Source organism: Nannobrachium achirus (assembly GCF_963921795.1).
Source record: "Nannobrachium achirus genome assembly, chromosome: 16".
In the NCBI taxonomy this organism is placed as follows: Eukaryota; Metazoa; Chordata; class Actinopteri; order Myctophiformes; family Myctophidae; genus Nannobrachium; species Nannobrachium achirus.
This window is the reverse complement of record NC_137823.1, coordinates 29,232,128-29,255,943: the sequence shown is the minus strand read 5'-3', so window position 1 is coordinate 29,255,943 and position 23,816 is coordinate 29,232,128. Positions and strand designations below refer to the sequence as shown.

Below are 23,816 nucleotides of genomic sequence, written 5' to 3'. Positions count from 1 at the left end.
CACGTTATTCCAACCAGTTCCTTTCCCCTCCATCAGGCGCCCCGGCTGGCCAGGGGGAGGCATTACAGAGATCAGGATTACTCCATGGTTTTTGTGAGGGTAGTGGGTACCTACCCTAGGGGACACAGGGAGAACATGCAAACTCCACACAGAAAGGCCCTTTCGCCGACCCCACCTAGGGTCTGGGCGCTGATGACGCGGAGGAGAGAACACGCCCCCAGCACCCAGAGCGTCCCCCGGCAGGAATCGAACCCAGGACCTTCTAGCTGTGAGGTAGAGGCGACAGACTTTGACTCTATTTCCACTGACTTACTGGCTGCAGTTGTGTGTTCATGCCCTCTTCAACACTGGCAGACTGGACCACGATGCGAGGCAAACTCTGAAAGAGGAAGGGAATAAGAAGTCGAGTCTGATTTGTATATCGTCGTTGTCGGGTGGAAACCTTGTATGTCCAAAACCGTTCGTTTTTATCAGGAAAAAAAAACTAAACTAAACTAGTGAAAACAGCCGATCTACAAGCACACAACGCCTCGTGGTGCGAGGCGTTGTGTGCTTGTAGATCTGCTGTTTTCACTACTTTTGTGCGATGGCCTTGTCTGATGAAGCAGGGCTTTACTTCGCGAAAAAACATACAAATTTGAAACTTGGAGATACGAGGTTTCTGCCCGACAGAGACGATATCATCTATGTTAAGACTTTTTTTTTCTTCCGATTTTGACAAATGTTTTGGCTCTCATAACTATTTCAACCTGGAGATCATCTATTAAATTTCAGGAGTGTGGTGGACATTAACCGCCATGACAAAAAGATAATTTCTCTCTTTGGGAAGATAATAATGTGAAAGAACGGCAAACAAAAATGTCCTAGAAATGAAAGAGATGGATATTTTACATCAAGTGATCCATGGCAGTACTCTGGCCTTTTAACAGGCCTCACAGGGAACTAGTGATAAGCTCGGATATCAATCCCTCCCCAACTTCTTTCATAATGTTTAACTGATTGTTTACATTGTAGCTTTGTTATTAGATTCAACTTTTTAAATATTAATATTTCTAAATAGTTCAATACCCTGTTATTATGTTCAGGGTAGTGCTTAAACACAAGCGGCAGAAAAGGACCAAATTTGATCTGTGCGATCTATTGACAAAGTAGATTAAAAAGGATAAAGGAGGTCAGATGTCCTTTGATTAGCAATCAGTGACTTGATCCTTGTAATGATTGATTTGTCATTGTCATGCATCTCTGGCTTCACATTCAACAAGGGGCTTTCATGCTTCGATCCATCTTCAGATTGTGTATGTGAAATCAAGCGGCAGGATTCAGCTCATACAGTACTGTACGGTTCCTTTGAGCAGTGGGACCTACATGGACTGCAGGGCTACCCATAGATAGTAGGTCAAACATAGCTACTGTCTCCCTTTTGGGCTCAGCACAGGACACCTGCAATCCAACACAGCCTGGTGCATAAAGATGGACACTGCCAAGACTGATGTCATAACACACACAAACACACACTCTTCCTTTCTTTCTTAAACAGACAATACCTTTTGTTTTGAATTACATTTATCTAAAGGTTAGATCCGAAGGACCATAGGCAAAATATGGAGGTTATCATCACATGGCACTGTAGTAAGTTAACAGAAAGGAACTTCCCATAGTCATCAGAAAAACAGTAGCTTTATATATCGTCGTTGTCGGGTGAAAACCTTGTATGTCCAAAACAGTTCGTTTTGCATTTATCATTTTAAAGACTATTTAAACTAGTGAAAACAGCCGATCTACAAGCACACAACGCCTCGCACCGCGAGGCGTTGTGCTTGTAGATCTGCTGTTTTCACTACCTTTGTGCGACGGCCTTGTACAATGAAGCAGGGCTTTACTTTGTGAAAAAACGTACACATTTGAAACATTTGAAATTTCTGCCCGACAGTGACAATATTTTACCTATATTGAGGTATGTATTATTTCTCAAACTGTGTCTAGGTAAACAGACTCTATGAGAGTACCTTAAAGGTTTCCTAGGTAAATAAGCCGAAAAGCTTACAAGGATAGTTGACCTGTACCAGTGAAATGTAAGGTCATGAAACTGTACCTTTCCAATGCAAACTTCTAATTAAGTCTTCAATCAATCAATCAATCAATCAAACCTGCTGATGGACAGGTGTCTGGTCTCTCCTGTCCTCCTTCCCAACAGGAAACAGGGATTTCAGTAGCTTGGGCATGGCCTTTACTGGAGAGAGATAAGAGGCGGCAAAGCCTGAACGCACTTATGGGATGGACGGAGAACGAGGCGACGGAGGAGAGGAGAGGAGGGGAGGACGAGAGTGGATGGAGAGAAAGGCGATTCAGGAGGAAGAGGAGGGACCAAAAGAGGAAGAAACACGAGGCGTGGAACAGCAGGAGGAAGAGACAATGGGTTTAGAGGCAGAGCAGGAACAGGAGAAGGAGAAATCCAGACAAACAAGGAAAAGACATGAAAACATACAGGCAGAAGTTAACTCTCTCGTTGAAATCAATTAAATGTCTTTAAAGGTCCCCGATTCACAGCTTTCAAACAAAAAATCCGGTTGGAAATCTGTTCAGGCATTCATGAGATAGCAGCCATTATGTTTTCTTCAAATGTAAACAAACATGGCTGCCATGTTTGAAAGATGGGGTTAGTATGGGGGTTAAACATGCAATCTACTTTGTCAATTATTTTTGAGGTCCAAAAAACATTTTGAAAAAAAAAAAAAAAAGTTTGAAAAAAAAGAAAAAAAAAGGTTTTTCTTCAAAAACGGCCCAAACTCGGGAAACTCAGGGTTGGCACAGGTAGGGTACCTATACAAACTCGGGGTTGGCAACCAAAGTGTTAAGTTAGCAAAGCAGATCCAGAGATAATTCAGCATGATAGTAACATTGTAAGTAAAGTAGAGGACAGATGCATTTTGTCACCAAGTATAAAAACTAAGTCATCACCACTGGGGACAGTAAAAAAGGAGAAGGAGAATTCAAGGTGGAAGTAAAGGAGCCTCAGGAAGGTTCATGCTATGTTTTCTTTGCTTTCTTTTCATACCTGTTTCAGGGTGCAGATTCTGAGACACTGAACTGGGCAGTGTACGTCTGGACACTGGAGACACTAGAGACAAGTCCAGGTTGCTCTCCCAGCCCTGCACACAGAACACACCCAATATAATGTCTCATCCTAACAAAGTAAGACTTGTAGAAATATAGAATGACTGAAGTAAGAGCATTGGAGCATTAGTGTGGATGGATGGATAGATAGACAGATGGGCCGATGGACGGACAGACAGATAAAGTAGATACCATAGATCAGTGTTTCTCAAACTTTCAAATTCTAAGGTTTCCCCTTAACTCTGACAGTGTACTAAACGGGTTAAATTGGTTCCATTTGTACACTGTCAGAGTTACAGACTTGTATGGGTCAATTTAGACCCCTGTAAAGGAACCCACAGATTCCCTGGAATCTAATTTGAGAACCATGGCCGTAGATAGATAGAGATGTACAGAATAGTAGAGACATGCTTTGAATGCATAGAATAGTAGAGACATGCTTTATTGCATTTTAACAGCGGGCAACCACGGTCAACAGCCTGGAATATTTTCCAGAAGTGCGTTATTTGTCTATAGTAGAGGAAAAAAACATAAAAAAGAGCCTTAGTTTTTGAGGTACCCCTACCCGGGGTAGAACAAAACGCGACATCATTTTTTCATATCTTTAGGATGTCCCCTTCATGAAATGGATTGTCCCAAGTTTTACTTTTACTGCAAAAGTCATGAAATTGATCCATGAAGGGACTCACCACATAGGCAAAAAAACGCCTATCCTGAAAGATGGAGTTCCAAGTCAAACCTTTGTAATTTTCTACCTGCAGGTTGTTTTTACCTCATACTTGCACAGAAGGTCTACATGTAGTGTCCTTACATCTCAGAACAATCAGAATGCAAAAAGATGGTTCTGTTTTGAATCTGCAGCCTTTTATATAAGGACTTTCTATAGGCGGAAATTACATTTCTAAGGAATGTTCCCCTGTAAGTCTGGGGATAATCTTCTATAAGGGGTAGAACAAAACGCGACATAGTTCTTACAAATCTTTAGGATGTCCCCTTCATGAAATGGATTGTCCCGAGTTTTACTTTTACTGCAAAAGTCATGAAATTGATCCATGAAGGGACTCACCACATAGGCAAAAAACGCCTATCCTGAAAGATGGAGTTCCAAGTCAATCCTTTGTCATTTTCTACCTGCTGGTTGTTTTTACCTCATACTTGCACAGATGGTGTACAGGTAGCATCCTTACATCCCAGAACAATCAGAATGCAAAAATGTGATTCTGTTTTGAATCTGCAGCCTTTTATATAAGGACTTTCTATAGGCGGAAATGACATTCCTAAGGAAGAATCCTGGAGATAATCTTCTATAAGGGGTAGTACAAACCCTGACAGTGTTTTTACTTGTCCTCTTCATGAAATGAATGGTCAGTAGTTTTACTTTTACTGTAGAAGTCATGAAATTGATCCATAAAGGCACTCACCATAAAAAAAGACAACCCTGAAAGATGGAGTTCCAAGTCAATCCTTTGTCATTTTCTACCTGCTTTTTTTTCACCTCAAAAGCAGCAAAAATATTGTTCTATAAGCAGTCTATGGTAGTCAGACTTAAATGCAGTATGTATGTAGGCCTATATTCAGTAGAATACACTACACAATGTGTGATTATTTGGCATGCAGTAAGCCAAAGATTCTCACATCCTGAAGCTCATGTATGTGCTTCGCCAGCTTGTTGAAAGCTGTTGTTTTGCTTATTCTGAACAGGCTGCTCGTTGCATTGCATCCAGTCAATGTGTGCCATGCTGGAAGACTCTCACACAAAGCCACTCCCAATGTATTTGTAATATCAGACATTGCATGTATCGTTCTCTATCCCATGACCAGCATGCATGAAAATGGCAGCTATTCCAAGGAGTTGTTGACTGACAGTAGATGAGCAACACAAGTATATCAATAGTACTGTACATATAAATTAGGTCAGGGTGTGAGAACCTTTGGCTTGACAGATAGTCTACCAGAGGCATGTTCAAGACAATATGCCCTCACTCTCTATGGCCTAAAAAAGAAAGCAAAGGACCAGGTGGGTTCTAGTCTTGATGAGCTCCGTTGTATTCTTGCATCATGACAGACATGCCATATATGGAGCCACAATCATGTCCCCAAACCCCTTCTGTGGAATCCATTTGGGAAGGGTTGGATGCTAAAGGATACATCACTACAGCCTGTCCTGTTCAAAAAATAGCCTGCACCAAGCATTAAGAGACCTCACCCAACTCTACTGCTATGATAAGGATTGTTGCAGTCAAAGTAGTATGTTCCTCAATGTCTCTCTGTGGGATTGTGTTGTACATAATATTGCTCCTGTCTTTACAGTACATTGCCTGTAAACTCAAATAAACAAGAAATGACACAATCCTTTTATACCAGCTTGTGCCTTGTGGACCAGCCTTGACTGTGGAGCATTGTAGTGGCCTTGTGGTTGTAATCCACTGGGAACTGAATTCCTTCTTACCGTTTATATCATACCATATTTATTACCATAACATAAATAGTAAGACGGAATTCAATTAATCCATTGACCAGCCATTGACCAATAGATACACAGCCGATTACGTCATGAAATCTCCTGACAAAATTATGTCAGAATTTGGGAGATCACAGCTTTGTATCCATTGACCAGCTTTGCAAATTGGTCAGTCCCCCTCACACTCAAAATAGTTGTTGATTAGAAAATATTGAAAAATAAATAAACGAAATAAATTAAAATGAGAAAAAGCTGCTGTTTGATTATTTGCCATGCAGTAAGAATGGCACACATATATACCTATACCTGAGAACCATCCGTAGATTCTATGACTATGAAGTGTGTAGAGACATGGTATTAAATTGTAATCCCACTACATTTTGTTGTATTTGAGGCATATACAGTATTAATAGATAGAGGGGAAAAAAAATCCTGATTCACAATACAAGCATATTCTGACATATTCTTCTGGTTTCTTTTGGTTGTTGGTGTATTCCCTATTGACAATCTGAATGGAGCTCATTCATTTGTATTGATAATGAGCACCTTATCGATCCTGCTTATTGACCCGGGCTTTTATCAAGCCCACTGTTGAGCGCTTTATAATATTTTGTGGGAAGATGTGAGATGACAAATTCTGAACAGAATTGGTATCTTTTTTAATTGGCCAGTTCTTGTGACTGTGAGTGGGGGGCTCTCTCTATTCCGATATGTCGCCACTCCGACAGTGACTTCTTATTGTCGGAGTGGCAACACGTCCATAGAGGTTAGGGTTAGGGTAAGAGATAGTAGTGTCTGTCGGAAAGGAGACATGTCGGAATGAAGATGAGAATTGACAAAAGTAAAAAATATTATCATTTAATATCTTTTAAAAATCATTCATTAGTGTGCAGTAAGTGTTAAATGGCTATATATTATGAATAGTACTGTAACAATGTATTGATCGCCTCTTGTCTTGATTATTTAAACATGATGTCATGGCCCGCTATGCTTAATAACAAGCTTGATAAGCCCAACGCTTATTTATACCGGGATATCAAGTTTGTAGTAGGCCCTTGTTTCGAGCACCTTCCCAACCAGTAAGTAGAAATGGTGTATGATTAACGTGTGGGGATATTTCTGCACTTTCTTGGTAAATCACTTTTTTGCATTCTGATTGTTTTGGGATGTAGGAACACTACCTGTAGACCATCTGTGCAAGTATGAGGTAAAAATAGAAAATTACAAAGGATTGACTTGGAACTCCATCTTTCAGGGTAGGCGTTTTTTGCCTATGTGGTCCCTTCATGGATCATTTTCATGACTTTTGCAGTAAAAGCAAAACTGCTGACCATCCATTTCATGAAGAGGACAAGTAAAAGTTATGAAAAAACATTGTCATGGTTTGTACTACCCCTTATAGAAGGATTACAGGGAAATTCTCCTTAGGAATGTCATTTCCGCCTATAGAAAGTCCTTATATAAAAGGCTGCAGATTCAAAACAGAACCAAATTTTTGCAGTCTGATTGTTTTGGGATGTAGGGACACTACCTGTAGACCATCTGTGCAAGTATGAGGTAAAAACAACCAGCAGGTAGAAAATGACAAAGGTTTGACTTGGAACTCCATCTTTCAGGATAGGCGTTTTTTTTTGCTTATGTGGTTAGTCCTTTCATGGATCAATTTCATGACTTTAGCATTAAAAGCAAAACTCGGGACAATCCATTTCATGAAAGGGACATCCTAAAGATATGAAAAAACTATGTCGCATTTTGTTCTACCCCGGGTAGGGGTATGGTCAACTTCTGGCCTATTTTTTCCTCCACTACTATGGGACCTGGCAAATACTGGTGATACTCTGTGATGAGGCGATGGTCGAAAAGTGGGCGGAGGAACGTTGCCCCAAAAACATGAAAATAGTTTATCTTTTGGAAGACATTGTCGGCGATAGCCAATCAAATTAATGTGCTATTTTCTTTACCCAATGGAGGACGAATTTAATGACAGGAAAACCCACTAGGGGATTTGTATCGACCAGCGTCGCCAGCTGTTGCCCACTGTTAAAACGTAAGGTCTGTGTTCTTAGGTCAGTCTCACCTTGAAGTCATTCAGCCTGTGACTAGAAGAGCTTAGATCTAGACTGCTGGCTGAGAGCTGGGGGATGCAGTTAGAGGAAGTTAATGGCACAGGTTAATGTTAGCAAGACTGGTTAATAACAAGTGAAAAGGAGGCACTTCAAGCAGTAATACAAACAAAACCATCACATTCCCTGGTTAGTGGTGGTGAATGGTTAACTAAGTCTGCACATTATGGTTAGATGGAAATAAACCTTTGTCAAGACCACTGGAAAATGTAACACATAAAGATAAGACTTGTTTTGAATGTTAATTTAGAACTTATATTGGGGGTTAGTTAGCAGTAGTGTACAGAGTAGTTCTCCAGAAACCAGGACTTGTACTTGAATCCGACTTACAATAAGTCAACAATAACCGTGATTTGATTTGGACTCGACTCTCTATATGACATTGGGCTTTTTTCCCTACTTGCATTGAAGTGCGCCGACTTACTCTGTGGACATTAGGAGAGCTGAGGCAGCGTCTGGGGGTCCTCGCTTTGACCAATTGCTCCTTCACTGCTACCTCCTACACACACGCACGCACGCACGCACGCACGCACGCACGCACGCACGCACACACGCACACACGCACACACGCACACACACACACACACACACACACACACACACACACACACACACTGGAGTTAACCTATTGGGCCAAACCGTTGGTCTGGCATGTTGTTTAGCCCATTGACTATGACTCGAGGTTCTCAAACTTTTCAGGCTGTGACTAGGGATGGAGCTCGAAACAAGGGTAGCTCGATAACCCAATGACAGATTTATTGAGTACCCGGTATCAATAAGCTTTGGGCTTATAAAGCTTGTTTTATCGAGCATAGCGGCCCATGATGTCATGTTTAAACAATCAAGACAAGAGGCGATCAAGACATTATTACAGTACTATTCATAATGTAAAGCCATTTAACACTTAGGCACACCAATGAATGATTGTTTTAATGATAATATGTGTTACTTTTGTCAGTTGTCATCCACATAGATGGTGGTCAGCCACAAAATCTGTGGATCTACAGGTCGATCTCAGTGGATCTACACGCTCGTCGCGTGTGAGCGATCAGCTATTTTTTTGTCAAAAAGATTTGGTAGAGTGAAAAAAATGTTTTATGTTATTTCCAGGTTATATTTAAGTGGTACTGGATAAATGTAAATCTCCACTCTCTTATCGTGAGTGTTTTTTTTTATCACGATAAATGATAATAACGGTTATCGCCCATCGTTACCCCCAACATCACACAGGTTGATGAGAACCGCTGGTTTCCAGCACCTGTCTGAGTCTGTCCAGGGTGAGGATGTTCTCCACAGCCAGGACACTGCGGAGGTATTTCTCTATGGCCGCCTCGCTGTCCGCTGACTGGTCCTCAGCGCTGGCTGCTAACCTCGCCAGCATCTCCCTGTCTTCTGGACCCTGGATGTCCTGGGGGGGAGAGGGAGGGGGCAGGTGGGGGTTTGAGTAGCACGCCAAGTACAGTATGACGATGATGATGTATAGACCCACATGATCTCACAGGGGGCATATTGTCCAATCAGAAAAGGGACATAAGGATTGGGTTCGTACATATACACGTGGACAGTGTACTTACTGTATCAATACTTTATTACTTATTATTACACACAAAGTCACGCATTGGATGTAAAAGTAGTCATTATGCAGAATGGTTAGTAATTATTGTATTGCTGCATTAATGTTTTGAATAATATTGCAGCTGGTAAAGACAGAGCTCCTTTTAATCACGTTACTGTATGTCCTGCTGGGAAGCTTAACATAATATTAAGAATTAATAAGAATTAACCTCCAAAACTGTCCATTAAAGACAGACACCCAAACACTACAGAGAAGGAATAAATATGTTTGTATAATGAGTTTCCTTTATTGTTCGGATTAATAAAGTAAAAAGTTTAAACTTTAAAAGAATCAAGCCTCACCCCAGGGATGTTGGAGACGATCTCAAATCTGACTCCACAGCCAGGAATGGTGCTACGGTGGGACATCCTCTTAAACAGACTCTGAGCAAAACCCTGTTTAAACAAACACACAATCAATCACATTGCAACATATACACAGTACAAACTTACTGGATCAATAACGTGCTTCAGAATAACAGAGTGATTGACACACAGTCGAGTAGAGGGACAAAAAAAAAGGGAACGTGTTTTCATAAAGTGTTCCGAAAGAAAAACAATACAGATGATAAAAGTAGATGTGTGATGAAGTGCTAAAAGGATGAATAAATAAATACGGAAGGTTAGATGAGATTTTAAAAAAGTTCTAAAAACATCTCACCTACATGCCATCATTAGCCTCTGTGCAAAACTAGCACAACAACAACATTCAGGGTTCCCACACATCTTTACCAATTATTTTCCAAAACTTTTCCAAAACCTTTCCAGAATATTTAACCCGATTTCCAGGACTATATAACAATAATTCAGCTCAATAAGGAGTCGCTTACTCCTATGCGCAATGCCCAAAGACAGGAAGTGTATGGCAGTGGTTCTCAACCTTTCCTGGCCGTGACCCACAAAATAATCATATTTGAACTGGGGACCCGGGCACCCTGACGAGCACTAAGAGTAGAGGAATTTTGTATCCCACGGTTCTATTGTGAAAATAGCAGATCTACATGCTCACAACGCCTCGCAATTTCTGCCTCTAATATTTGACAATTTGGCCCATGTTTAATTTGTCATTTCAGAGGTATTAACAAAATAAATAACCAAAGACAATGCATAGCTATTTTTTTCCAGGACCTTCCAGGACCCTTGATCAATTCCCAAACTTTTCCCAGTACTGGAAAAATATTTTTTTTCTAATTTCAAAATATTTCCAGGAATTTCATGACCGTGGGAACCCTGTAGCCTACCTGTCTCCCAGCGAGGTTCACACAGATGCGTTTCCTCAGCACCAGCTGCATGTGTGCCGGGTGGCTGAGCAGGACCACAGTGCGTACGGTCAAATAGACCCTCTGGTCAGCCCCCGCCCCGCGGGTCAACTCAGGACACTCGTGGACCGTGGAGTCCCAGGACGCCTCTGCCTTCACCTGGGGAGGGGGGGGGGGGGGGGGGGGGGGGGTAGTAGGTGGGACAAACAACATCAATTAGCCACAGCATATCACACTTTCAAAGACGATGAGGCTGGGATAGAAAGTACCTGGTAGGGCATTGACCAAATATTCGAATATTCGTATATCAAAGTCACTATTCGATGTTGTTCACCGAAGTCGAATATTCGCTTATTTTAATTTTTGTTTTCTCCTTAAAAAAAAAAAAAAAAAAAAAGAATTAGGCTGTGACCCCCAAAATAAACATATTTGAACAGGGGGGGCCCCCACCCTGACAAGCACTTAGAATTGTAGGTATTACATTTAATGTGACTCGGTTCCGTTGCGAGGCGTTGTGAGCATGTAGATCGGCTATTTTCACAATGTTCACCTCTTGCTTACTTAATATTTGAAAGTTTGGCCAGTCCTGTCGAATATTCGACTATTTGAATACTTTGAGGTCGAATAATTAGAATACTAAAAATCACTATTCATGAATGCCCTAGTACCTGGTACTGGTGTTTATTTAATTCTAACCAGTAATACGGCCCAAGGGCGAGGTCGTGCTGAAACAACACAGACTGACACAATATGTTCATATATGGGCATTCCCAGATATGGGCTTAATATTGATGACACCAGGGATCTTGGCCATATATGGAGCATGACATGAGGGGTGACACATGGACGGACATTATCTGAAGGTTTTCATACTAAATGCGACCCACGGTCGCAAACAAACGTATTAGATCCACCAGATTAGAGACATGTCGGTGCTCATATAATTAAATACATTATAATATTATATTAAATAAATATAAATATAATAAAATATCATTTATAACAATACCCAATGCAATACAGAATGCTGCACATATTGCACACGTACTGCACATGCCCAGGTTTAACATCAGCAGTGATGTTGTTTTCTCCTTATCTTTTCCCCACCTCATTGTCGTAGTGTTTGACGACGTGAAGGTCGAAGAAGTCGTCCTCGTCTTCCTCAGCCAGCAGAGCGTCCAAGCCCCCTGCCAGGGGGGCTGAGAGGTTGTCCTGGAAGTCATCCGCTGGTGAATGAAGGTGATAGCAGAAGATAAGGACAGGAGCATGACATGCAACATTTTGACATGAGTTATTTTTCTATTTTGTTTTATACAGGGTTCCCACACATCTTTACCAATTAATTTCCAAAACTTTTCCAGAATATTTAACCCGATTTCCAGGACTATATAACAACTAGTCCTTACCCGTTCAAAGATATGAGCTCCGAAATGATGTGCAGTGTGTGGGTTATGGGATGTGCACTGTGCACACGGTATATGAGGGATGGAAAGTAACTTTAACTGGTACTTGCATGATAATATGTAGGAGCATCAATGTAAGAAATACCCGTTTCGTTTAATGGCTATGTGTGTGTGTGTGTGTGTGTGTGTGTGTGCAGCGGTTTGGACCGTGAGACCATCCGCAGAGTAGTCTGTGTTTCTTTTTGAGAGGGTCGGTCCGCCTGAAAAACGCGTTTTGGAACGAAACGGTTACGTTTTGCGCGTTTGTGACGCCCTCTACGGGTGGAATTGGAAATGCTTCTGGGGATTTGTTGAGTAAGCCACCCGCAACCTGTGGCAGAAATTCAGTGTTGACTCGACGTTTTGTTTGTGATTTATGGCTATTGTTTGCAAAACGGGCCCCTCCCGCTAACTTTGGAAGCCCGTTACGAACGAACGGTATGGACTATCAAAATATCCCTTGACTATGTTCATTGCATGGGTTCAGAGATCATGTGTACCCATTTTCGTGACATTTGAAGAAAATATGTAGGAAAAGGAGCAAAAAGTGTGTTTTGGAGAAAATTCAAAATGGCGGAAAATCTATCCTGACGCAAATGGGCGGGGCCTATATGGGGAGATGCGTATTGACCCAAGGAATCCAGGGAAAAAAGAATTTTAATTTTCCGACCTACGGTTCAAGAGTTACAGGCCGAAACGTAAAGTGGACTGTTATAGCGCCACCATGAGGCCAACTGACAAAGTTATTTTTTATTTAATCCTTGATATCATTATAAATCTCCTCTCAGAGTTTTGTAACTGTAGCCCCTATGGTTTGCGAGAAAAAAAATATTGAATGTGAGTTTTTGCGATTCCCATTATAAGTCAATGGGAAAAATTAATTCACTAATAAATTAATATCAATTAAACGATTTGTGAAAGTGACAAACGGGCTTCACAGTTATGTCAGGTGTGTTCATATGCTATTGGTGATGCGATTTCAGATCAATTGCTCCAGCCACTGAGGAGAAACGCTGTGACAGACACTCACTCAGACAGACACTCACTCACTCACTCAGACAGACAGACAGACATTCGCTAAATTATATGTTAGATAATTCAGCTCAATAACAGGTCGCTTACTCCCTATGTGCAATGCCCATAGACAGGTAGTGTATGCCCATGGTTCTCAAACTTTTCAGGCCGTGACCCCCGAAATAATCATATTTTAACTGGGGACCCTGACGAGCACTAAGAGTAGAGGAATTTTGTATAACACGGTTTTATTGTGAAAATAGCCGCGTTGCGAGGCGTTGTGAGCATGTAGATCTGCTATTTTCACAATTTCTGCCTCTAATATTTGACAATTTGGACAATTTTTAATTTGTCATTTCAGAGGTTTTAGCAAAATCAATAACCAAAGACAATGCATAGCTATTTCTTTCCATGACCTTACAGGACCCTTGATCAATTCCAAAACTTTTCCAGTACTGGAAAAATATTTTTCTAATTTCAAAATATTTCCAGGAATTTCATGACCATGGAAACCCTGTTTATAATCATAACAGCTGCATTGATTGCAAGACATAAGAACCAGTGTTGTTTTTGACAGCAAGTTTTGATTTAGTTTTAGTCATAGTCTTTTGAATAAAATCACATTTAGTTTTAGTCATAATTTAGTCTCCTGAAAAGTTTTAGTTGTAGTCTAATTTTTGTCGACTAAATATGAGATTTTAGTTGACTATCTACAGTTGATTTAGTCAACTTAAATGTATTTTGGCAGGCCTTGATGGCATCGTAATGACTGATTTTACACTTGGTTGCATGCTGAAAATAGCCGATCTACAAGCTCACGTGTCGCGTTGTGAGCTTGTAGATCTGCTATTTTCAGCAAGCAACACCTGAGAGCAACCAAAAATAAAATGACTTTCTCCTCCACTAGTCTCTCCCTAATGTTTTAGTCTTTAGTTTTTAGTTTTAATGTTTAGTTTTTATTTTGTTGATGAAATTGTCAATATATTTAGTCAAACATTTTTCGTCATAGTTTTTAGTCGACGAAATCAACACTGATAAGAACGTACCGCTGAGGTCCAGGAACAGGACAGGTATGTGTGTTTCCATTCCAGAGACAGGAACCCTGCAGAAACATTCAGCAGAACATCACACATACACAACATCATGTTGGTTGTCGGGACAATGGCTGCCCTTGAGCAATGCACTTAACCGCTTTGTTCTGGGCGAGTCATTGAATGCAAAATATTTAAAAAAATACATTTTTATAGTGCTTTTATCCAAAGTATTTACATGCACAAATACAGTACACACTACCTCTCTGCAGGGGCTCCAGGGATTCCACTGCCAGCTGACGGGACCTGGACAGCATTGCGTTCCTCAGTCAGGGTTAGTCGGCATTCCAACAACTGAGACTCCCTTTCAACATCATCTTCTGACTTATCTGTACACACACACACACACACACACACACACACGCACGCACGCACACACGCGCACGCACGCACGCACGCACACACGCACACGCACACACAAAATAAAGTTATGTTGTTACTGCTTTTAGTGTGTAAGAGGGAAAGAGGGGAATAAAACACGTGGCTCCAGCTGGAATTTTTTGGAATAACTTTACATTTTAACTAGAAAGTTGCAATTCTGAGAAATTGCAAGTGTGGTTGCATATTTATATTATATATTTTGATGTCACATGAAGCTTGACCAATCCTCAAATCCATTATCTCAGCCACACCAACTCAAGACGGCCAAAGACTGATTTTGTTCGGCGGTTCCCGACATTCGGTCATATTGTCCAACCAGAGGAACCGAATAGAACAGGGCACCACTCCTCCATTGAACTCAATGGACTTTTGGGGTTTCTCTAGAACAGTGGTTTCAAGGACTCTCTAGGTTCCTTTATGGGGGACTAAATTGACCCTTACAAGTCTGTAACTTTGACAGCGTACAAATGGAACCAAATGAACCCTAGCGGGTCCATTTGGTTCCATTTGTATCAAAGTTAAGGGGAGACCTTAAAATGTCCAAGTTTGAGAACCACTGCTCTAGATGAAATAATAATAATAAAGTGGGACAAGAACTATAGTCTGGTTGCCCTGTAGACAAACACACTAATAATACTCACTAATAAAAAATCATAAAGAATAGATCCTTTACCAAACGGTTTATACCATCTATATCAATATCACTAACATAGCCAGAGGGACCTTCATCTCAGTTGTACCTGGCTTGGAAACGATCTTCTGAAGGTGTTGGTCCAGGTACTCCTGTCTCTTAGTGAGAATGGCCAACCACTGCTCCCTCATCCTTTCCAAGTCTATCTCCTACACGCACACACACACACACACACACACACACACACACACACACACACACACACACACACACACACACACACACACACACACACACACACACACACACACACACACACACACACACACACACAGACAGTGAAGTCAGACAGTTCATTTTCTCAGTCTTTAATTTCATTCATTATAATTTATGTCATAGTAATCTGTCTGTAGTCTGTCCATAAATGTTAGCAGTATTCTTCTTGTGACCACTAGGTCATGGCACTTTCTAACCTACTTTTTTTATTTTATTTTATGATCTTCTTTTTTATCTTTCACCGTTACTGTACAATTTAACAGCATTTTACATATTTCTATTTCATTTTGCATTCAATACTTTTTGGATTGCCCAAAATCTGGAGGCAAAAACGTACGTATGGACAATTCACAGGATACAAAATACTAAATGAGGGCAAAGATAAAGCAAAGAAAAGGGTACATTTTGAGGATTTAAATCAAACAATGGTTAATTAACTTACTTGGTAGCTGTCCATTTCCTCATCTCCACCCTGGAATATACAACACACATAACCAAATGAATTCATGTTACAGTCAAACAGACAGGAGCTGACAGGAGCATTTCTCCAACCATTTGGAACAAAGCTTATATGGTCCCCTCACCCATTGTGATTCGCTGCCTTTGGAGGGTCGTGTGCGTTGGATCTTGATATCTCCGATGGACATGGAGAGAACAGAGGCGGCGATGAGAGGCATGGTGCCAGAGTCTGGCACCGAGCGCACCTCCACCTGAACACGCCGGGACTGACCCTGGAACAGAGGAACACAAACACACTCAACGGAGCAAAGATATTCCTGGAGGTGAGGATGGGATCTAAAAGTTCTTCCCCACACTGATAATTACTCTTATGTACCCGTTACACAAGAACCTTGAACCTTCCTTAATGATGTTGGATTAGATGACTGTTTCCAAAACGGAGGACCAATTTTTACGGGTCACGACTCGAGCAAAAATCTAAATTTATTTTCCTACAAAAAATAAACATTATATTTCAAAAGATCTTCTCTACATTTTAAAACAAACAAACAAACAAATATACATACATACATCTAAGAAAAGCCATTAATAAAATAATGATAATTAAGAAGTAGTGAAAATAGCCGATCTACAAGCTGTCAACGTTGCTCAAAGCGACACGTTGTAGATCTAGTTTGGGTCCCGGGTGAATGTCTAATTTCTCTTTTGGGGTCACAAGCTAAAACGTTTGGGAACCACTGGCTTAGATGGATCACACGCGCACACACACACACACACACACACACACACACACACACACACACACACACACACACACACACACACACACACACACACACACACACACACACACACACACACACACACACACACACACACACACACACACACACACACACAGAGAGTACAGTAGAGTACAGTACACTACCTGTCTCAGCTGGTAGATGCCACCGGTGCTTACGTCCTTCACAGGAAGTACTTCTACAGGTATGAACTCTCCTGATTCGTTCAGCTCCATCACCTGCACCCACAGCTCCAACCTGCGAGTCACCTCACTCCACCTACACACACGTGCACAAAACCAAGTTCTATCACGTATATGAGCACTGTCTGAATCGAGAAGTAAAGGCACTTTATTTGGGTGTGTGTGTGTGTGTGTGTGTGTTAGGGATGGGACGATATGAACATTTCATATCACGATTATTGTGAAAAGAGATTTGCGATATCGCGATAATCAAGATCCATTATCCTGAGGCGGACTATTTGCAAAGAAAATACTGTATCAAGTACGTATATTATAAGTACGTTTTATGAGGGTTTAAGTGGTTCCCGGATTTGCAGCTCGGCAAGTAAAAGTTGAACTGACCCCAGTGCATGACGGAGGACGATATCACAATAAATTAAATCTTCACGATACGATTATCGCGAGTGTTTTTTTATCAAAATAAACGCTAATATCGCTTATCGTCACATCCCTAGTGTTGTGTGTGTGTGTGTGTGTGTCTCAGCGAGTCCCCTCCATACCGCTCTCTGAGGGATCTGGTCTTGGCCTGGATGACTCCCAGGTCCCACAGTGCCAGGTTCCTGCGGTGGTTGGCCTGCTTGTGGCCGTACACCTCGATGGCCACCGCCCCTTCAGATAGAAACTCCACAAAGTCCTCAGACGCACTGACGGATAACTCCTGGACACAAAATAATACAGAATACGTTCAAAGACCAGAGAATGAATCCCCAAAGTTATCTTAGCCCAAGTTAAAAGCTTTTGGCCTCCAAATGAATAAAGCCAAGCGGCAGTGGCTCAGGGGTAGAGTGGCTGCTTGGCAACCGGAAGGTTACCAGTTCGATCCCAGGCTCCCCCAGAGTTGCTGTCGAAGTGTCCTTGAGCAAGACTCTGAACCCCTAATAGCTTCCGATGAGCAGGTTGGTGCCTTGCATGGTTTCCTCCGCCATCGATGTGTGTGAATGGGTGAATCTCTGTAAAGCGCCTTGGACAAAGGCGCTATATAAATGCACCATTTACCATTTATCCAGATCGCATACATGACAAGACTGGTGTAGCTGGTAATAAGCCATGTAATTAAAATAGCTAATAATAAAATGTGAACACTGTCTCTATTTACCTCATGCATTTGTACCTGAGATTTTGAAGACTATAATGTTCTAAAAAGATTAAAACAAAATGCCGACAAGACAGCTGATGTTGCCATCCAATTAAAGAGTTTCACATGAATCACCAAGGCAGAGGCAATCAAACAATCTTTCAAATGGAAGGATATCCATCTTTTAGAGTTCAAAAAGATAGCAGACATAATATAACAGAAATACACAAAAAGCAACAGAACTGTGAGGAATCCCGGTGGAAGAATAGAGAGGACATGGAGAAAAGGAAATAATGGAAAATAGATACTAATGATATCATGTGGTGGAGGATACCAGCTCAGTGGTCTTGTGGTTCCAGTGTCCGCCCTGAGCCTGGGAGGTCGGAGTTCGATCCCCGGCCGGGTCATACCAAAGACTCAGTCCCTCCCTGCTTGGCACTCAGCATCAAGGGTTGGATTGGGGGTAAGTCCCTGCGACATACTAGCGTCATGTCCATGGTGTGTACTTGTACATCAACCTGCCTCACTCTACAGAAAGGCTCCATCCCTAAGCTCTGCAAGGCTTACTTGGGGTGGAGGTAAGGTGTGTGATCACAAATGTATCGATGAAGGGTTTTGTAGCTGTGTGTTTGGGTGGGTTGAGTACAGTACATCATCTCTGTCGGGGGGAAACCTCATAATTATGTCAAAAACTGTTACTATTCAGGAAGAGCATGCAGATCTGCTACTTTTTAAACTTTTGTGTGACACTGTAGTATGATCAAGAAAGGTGTTGTTCATTTATATTTAACCCATTTAGAACGGGTACACATTATTTTAGGCTTTAACTATTGAAAAATAGCAGATATACAAGCTCACAGCGCGGCACCGAGTGCCGCGCTGCAAGCTTGTAGATCTGCTATTTTTGAAAAATCGTGAAAATTTAAATTTTGACCCGATTCTATAAGTGTCTTTTGAATCCTTCTAAGGTTTTTTGAAAAACCTATGTTTCTATGTCAGCAATCTGGCAAGCCATCGTCAAAGAAAAGGTCCTTTTCACTTAACTGGAGCTCAGTTAGGCTGTTCTTGAGAGACTACTATGTCAGTGGTTCTCAAACCTTTTCATGTGAAGGACCCCCAAAATGATATTTATTTGGCCACGGACCACCATTCAACATATTTAGTTCCAGGGACCCCCAGAAGCAAAATTTGAGTTACAAACGTTCGCTTTGAAAATACATACAGTATATTCAAAGATTTGCACACATTTGAGCTGTGAGCTTGTATATCTGCTATTTTTCACTGGTTAAAGCATTCAATAAATCTAGGCCTAAATGGGTTAACGTACCTTGATGCTGTCGAAGACCACGGTGCAGTTGGGGTCTTTGGAGTCGCACGTGGGACTGGGGGGCTCCATCTCGGGGGCGATGAACACGGGCTCGTCCTGGCCCCAGAAGTGGTACTGGCAGAAGACGAAGTTGGACAGGTGGCGAGGAAGACCGGTGGCCTGGAGGATCTTCACCTGAGCGGGGATGGAGAAACAAGGACTTTAAACCTATTGAGATATGGAACGCATCTGTGTCGTGTTAAAACGCTTAACCATTATTTTATGCTTTTGCTATTGAAAAATAGCAGATATAAAAGCTCACAGCGCGGCACTCGGTGCCGCGCTGCAAGCTTGTAGATCTGCACTTTTTGAAAAATCTTGAAAATGTGTACATCTTTAAATATATATTTTTCAAACCAAACTTTTGTAACTAAAATCTTTGCTTCTGGGGGTTCCTGGAACAATATGTTTTGAGATACGTGACCAAATAACTATAATCTTTGGGGGTCCTTGACATGAAATGTTTTTTTTTTTTTGATATTTTCTTATATAAATGATATTTATGGAATCAGGTCGGTGCCACGCTGTGAGCTTGTATATCTGCTATTTTTATTAATAGCTAAAGCATAAAATAATGGTTAAACTGTTTAAAGTGGTTTCCAGCGGAGACCGGTGAGTGGATGGATGTCATGGATTGGTTTCTTACCACGCAGTGCAGTTTCCTGTCGTTGGTCTCTCCGTCCATGCTGCTCTCCTGCTGCGATCCCAACTCCTCCTCTGTGCCACGCCACACCTCCACATGCAGACGACCTGCCACCTGACGCACACACGCACGCGCACACGCACACACACACACACACACACACACACACACACACACACACACACACACACACACACACACACACACTTTTGTCAACACTATTTAGCAAATACGGGGGGCTCTCTCCATTCCGACATGTCGCCACTCCGACAGTGACTTCTTATTGTCGGAGTGGCAACACTTCCATAGAGGTTAAGGTTGGGGTTAGGGTAAGAGATAGGGTTAGTGTCTGTCGGAAAGGAGACATGTCGGAATGGAGAGATGCACCCAGCAAATACAGTATATAATACAAATTATTTGTATAGCACTTTCTTAACACATTCACTGCCTTAAATGCAACGAGGCACTTGTAGAAAGGATTACTGACTAGCAAGCTTATTTACTTAATTTGCTAACATTCAAGCATGTTTCAGGATAAAGACGGGCTTCTAGGAACCAAACTATAATGAAGAAATGACAGTTTGCAGTATACCTCCCCCTTCTGGTTGATAATGGGAACAGCATACTGCAGCTTGACATCATGGAACAGACACGCCAGGAAGACGTTGGCCACGCCGATCAGACTGTGGTTCTCCTGCTCGTCAAAGAACGGGTCGGCACGCTTGAAGTAGGAACGCATCACCTGGCATGGCAGAGAACACCACCATCATAATGCTGTTGCTTGAATTTAGAACAGTGTTCAATGAGACCATCCTCCAGCGGATGCAAGGCAAACACACAACTGAAATCTCTCCACTCAAAGATGAAAATATCAGTAAATGTATGACTTGTTTTTTGCCATCTAGGGTCATCCTTTCCATGTCCCACCCCTCTCCCTTATAAGTCTAAACCTAAATGGAGTTCAAATACAGTATCACCTTCTGACCTCTACTACATGCATGCATACACATGCATAACCAGTAAGACTCCCTAATCGGGAGATAAGCGACCGTAGGTGGCTTATCTCCACAAATAGGGCAAAAATTTGTTTTTCCAAAATCTTCCTGATCCATGTTGATGACATGAGTGTAGACATGCTGTGTAGTGATATTCGTGATTTTAGGGCAAAAACTGTAGGAGCAGTGTCCAAAAATGTGTTTTAAAAATCGGCCTGAAGGTGGCGCTAGAATAGGGCCATGTGAGAAATGAGGGGTGGGGTCTCCGCGTTGCCTTGGCGGACGAATAGGTACCGGCCCCGGCTCTCCCGGACGCTCCTAGCCGGAGTTACGGCATTTTATGTGCGCTGCAGTGGCAGGGGGTCCTCCACTGGGGGCGCCACCACTTTTGCATCCGTTCTGGAGCACCAGGAGTCGGTGGTCCCCGGGAAATCCCCGTGAGCAGCCCCGTTGGGGTGGTCATTTGGTCATTTTTGCACATTTGTTCATTTTTTACATCTGGGGGTCCCCCAGGGACCTGGGGGTCCCTGGGGCTCCGGGGGTCCTTGGAGGTTGTAGTTTGGCAGTCAAGGAGTGTGTGTGCAAAATTTGGCATGGATGGGGGCAACGGTTGTGGAGATATGAGCAGGGCAAAAGTGTGACGGACTCACTGACAGACAGACAGACAGACAGACAGCCCGGGGAGGTTTTGGTAGTAAATGCGACCTACGGTCGCAATTAAACACATTGTTTCTAACTGAAGTTGTTGAATAGGCAACTAGCCTTAAAACTCTAGTAAAATAGAGTTCAAGGCACCTTGAACTAGGTACTAGATGTACATTAAATTAATTATATTAACGACTGCTGCTTCTTGCTTCACTCACAGGGTTGTCTTCATCAAAGTCCTTCCACTCCTGGTAGAGTTCCTTCATGTCCACCAGCCTGTTCTCCATCTTCTCCAGAGCCCAGATCTGCTTCCCTTTACCCTTACGACGCACCTGCACCGCTGGCTCACTCAGCACCACATCACGCTATGGACACAGAGAGAGAGAGAGAGAGAGAGAGAGCGAGAGAGAGAGAGAGAGGGGGACAGAGACCAGTGAGTTTAGTTTACATGCAGGATGTCCACGTTAGTTGACTGATGTCAAACGTCACATTCCACATGCAAGTTTCAACAAAAAGATCTGAATATATATAGTTTGTCCCCTAATACTGTTTCAGATATATTTTCTCAAAACTCAAAATATACAGAGAGATAGAGGAGGCATCTGAGTATCGGAGAGGTCAGACACTATACTGCTACTATCTTTGGCTTAACCAGACACAACAAAAACATTTGTTGTTCACAAAGGATTCATTGACGGGCAACTAGAGACCCCTGCTGGTCGGTCAGGGCACCTGCTCAGCAGGGAGGGGATCTGGGGAGGATAACGCGAACATTCACACTTTCACCAATGAGACTCCTCACTGGTATATAAGCGGCTGGCGTATCAGAGGAGACATGTGGTTGTGTACATCCTGCCCAGGAAAACATGGGTGAGTTCAGTTGGGTGTCTGATCCTGATCTTTATAATCATCAAAAGCCATTTAGGAATACCACGCAGCCAGAGAAAGAGACAGAGAGAAATGGAGGGTGAGTATGAGAGAGAGAGAGAGAAAGAGAGAGAGAGAGAGAGAGAGAGAGAGAGAGAGAGAGAGAGAGAGAGAGAGAGAGAGAGAGAGAGAGAGAGAGAGAGATTGAGAGAGAATATGGGGGAATTAAAAAAAAAGATGTGATAAAGGGTGGAACAGGAAATACCAATCACTGAACCGCATCAGGAGGACATTCATGTTTGCATGAAAAGCACCTTAGGGAACTGGGTCACGATATTAAAGGAAGAAGGGGAGAGAAGAGAGAGAATGCACAATGAAGAAACACACCTTTTAGTCACTTAAGCCTGATTTACTGTATACTCGTATTATTTTGACTATAATAACTTGGTGAAAATTAATATACAGTAAACATGACGCATCAAACACACATGTTGCTCAAAGAGAGGAAAAAGAGGGGAGGATGTATAGAGAAAGCATCATAAACAGCGTAAGTCAGTGGTTCTCAAAGTGGATTTCAGGGACCTAACGGGTCCATTTGGTTCCATTTGTATACTGTCAAAGTTTGAGAATCACTGGCACAGGTAATTCATGATTCTCAAGAGCTTCCACTGAATGTGGCAGTGTGTTAGTGATCTGCTACTGACCTGATTAAGAGAAACTGTCTGAGGTCTCTGGAATACGAATTACAAATGCATAAATACTTGCATGCGCAAATAATATACAATATACAATAACAGAAAGAGAGAGAGAGAGAAAGAGAGACAGACAGAGAGATACAGTGACAGAGACAGAAAGACAGCTTCCAGTACCTTCTTGTTGGCATCCAGGTTGGTGGCTGGTATCTGCAGAGTGACCCGGTACTCTGTTCTCTTGTTGAGTTCTTCGGCGATGAAGCCGGCCTCCTGCACCAACAGGTTGGTCCGCACGATCTGCTCCCTCAGACGCCGAAGGCTGCGTGTAATCATCGCCTCTCTGTACCAGTCAGAAGAACACACACACACAAAGTCTGTCAGTCAAACTAATAACTCTTCTACTGCTAACCAATCTACTAACCATGTACCTGATTTTACTCATATGGAGTATAACACAGCATGTGAAAAAAGTAATTTAAAGTTCTGCACCTCTGGGGCGAGTGGTAGAAATATCAAAGAAACTCAAGTGACATCCACCATTTGCTCAAGGGAGGCACAAATGTTAATACACTGTTGTATGATAAATAGAGGAAATAGCCAATCTACATGCTCACACATTGCAACGGATTGTGAGCTTGTAGATT

The 23,816-nt window shown here is 42.1% G+C and overlaps 1 protein-coding gene across 4 annotated transcripts in view; it reads right to left on the bottom strand.

The window, feature by feature from the left end:
- Window positions 1-23,816, bottom strand: part of LOC308301242 (kinesin-like protein KIF13B) — a 58,086-nt gene that overhangs the window by 6,473 nt on the left and 27,797 nt on the right. For 3 of the 4 annotated variants that reach the window (XM_080745152.1, XM_080745151.1, XM_080745153.1), the window contains 21 exons: window positions 23,350-23,512; window positions 21,832-21,978; window positions 20,566-20,715; window positions 19,977-20,087; window positions 19,292-19,465; window positions 17,390-17,547; window positions 16,794-16,926; window positions 15,991-16,137; window positions 15,849-15,878; window positions 15,240-15,339; window positions 14,321-14,447; window positions 14,074-14,129; window positions 11,679-11,797; window positions 10,554-10,730; window positions 9,616-9,708; window positions 8,957-9,106; window positions 8,123-8,197; window positions 7,653-7,709; window positions 3,056-3,149; window positions 2,148-2,230; window positions 314-379 (listed from right to left, as the gene is read on the bottom strand). In XM_080745152.1, the coding sequence (XP_080601278.1) occupies window positions 314-379; window positions 2,148-2,230; window positions 3,056-3,149; window positions 7,653-7,709; window positions 8,123-8,197; window positions 8,957-9,106; window positions 9,616-9,708; window positions 10,554-10,730; window positions 11,679-11,797; window positions 14,074-14,129; window positions 14,321-14,447; window positions 15,240-15,339; window positions 15,849-15,878; window positions 15,991-16,137; window positions 16,794-16,926; window positions 17,390-17,547; window positions 19,292-19,465; window positions 19,977-20,087; window positions 20,566-20,715; window positions 21,832-21,978; window positions 23,350-23,512 (2,410 nt within the window). The remainder of the gene's footprint in view (window positions 1-313; window positions 380-2,147; window positions 2,231-3,055; window positions 3,150-7,652; window positions 7,710-8,122; window positions 8,198-8,956; window positions 9,107-9,615; window positions 9,709-10,553; window positions 10,731-11,678; window positions 11,798-14,073; window positions 14,130-14,320; window positions 14,448-15,239; window positions 15,340-15,848; window positions 15,879-15,990; window positions 16,138-16,793; window positions 16,927-17,389; window positions 17,548-19,291; window positions 19,466-19,976; window positions 20,088-20,565; window positions 20,716-21,831; window positions 21,979-23,349; window positions 23,513-23,816) is intronic. The other variant, XM_080745154.1, reaches the window with a different exon arrangement.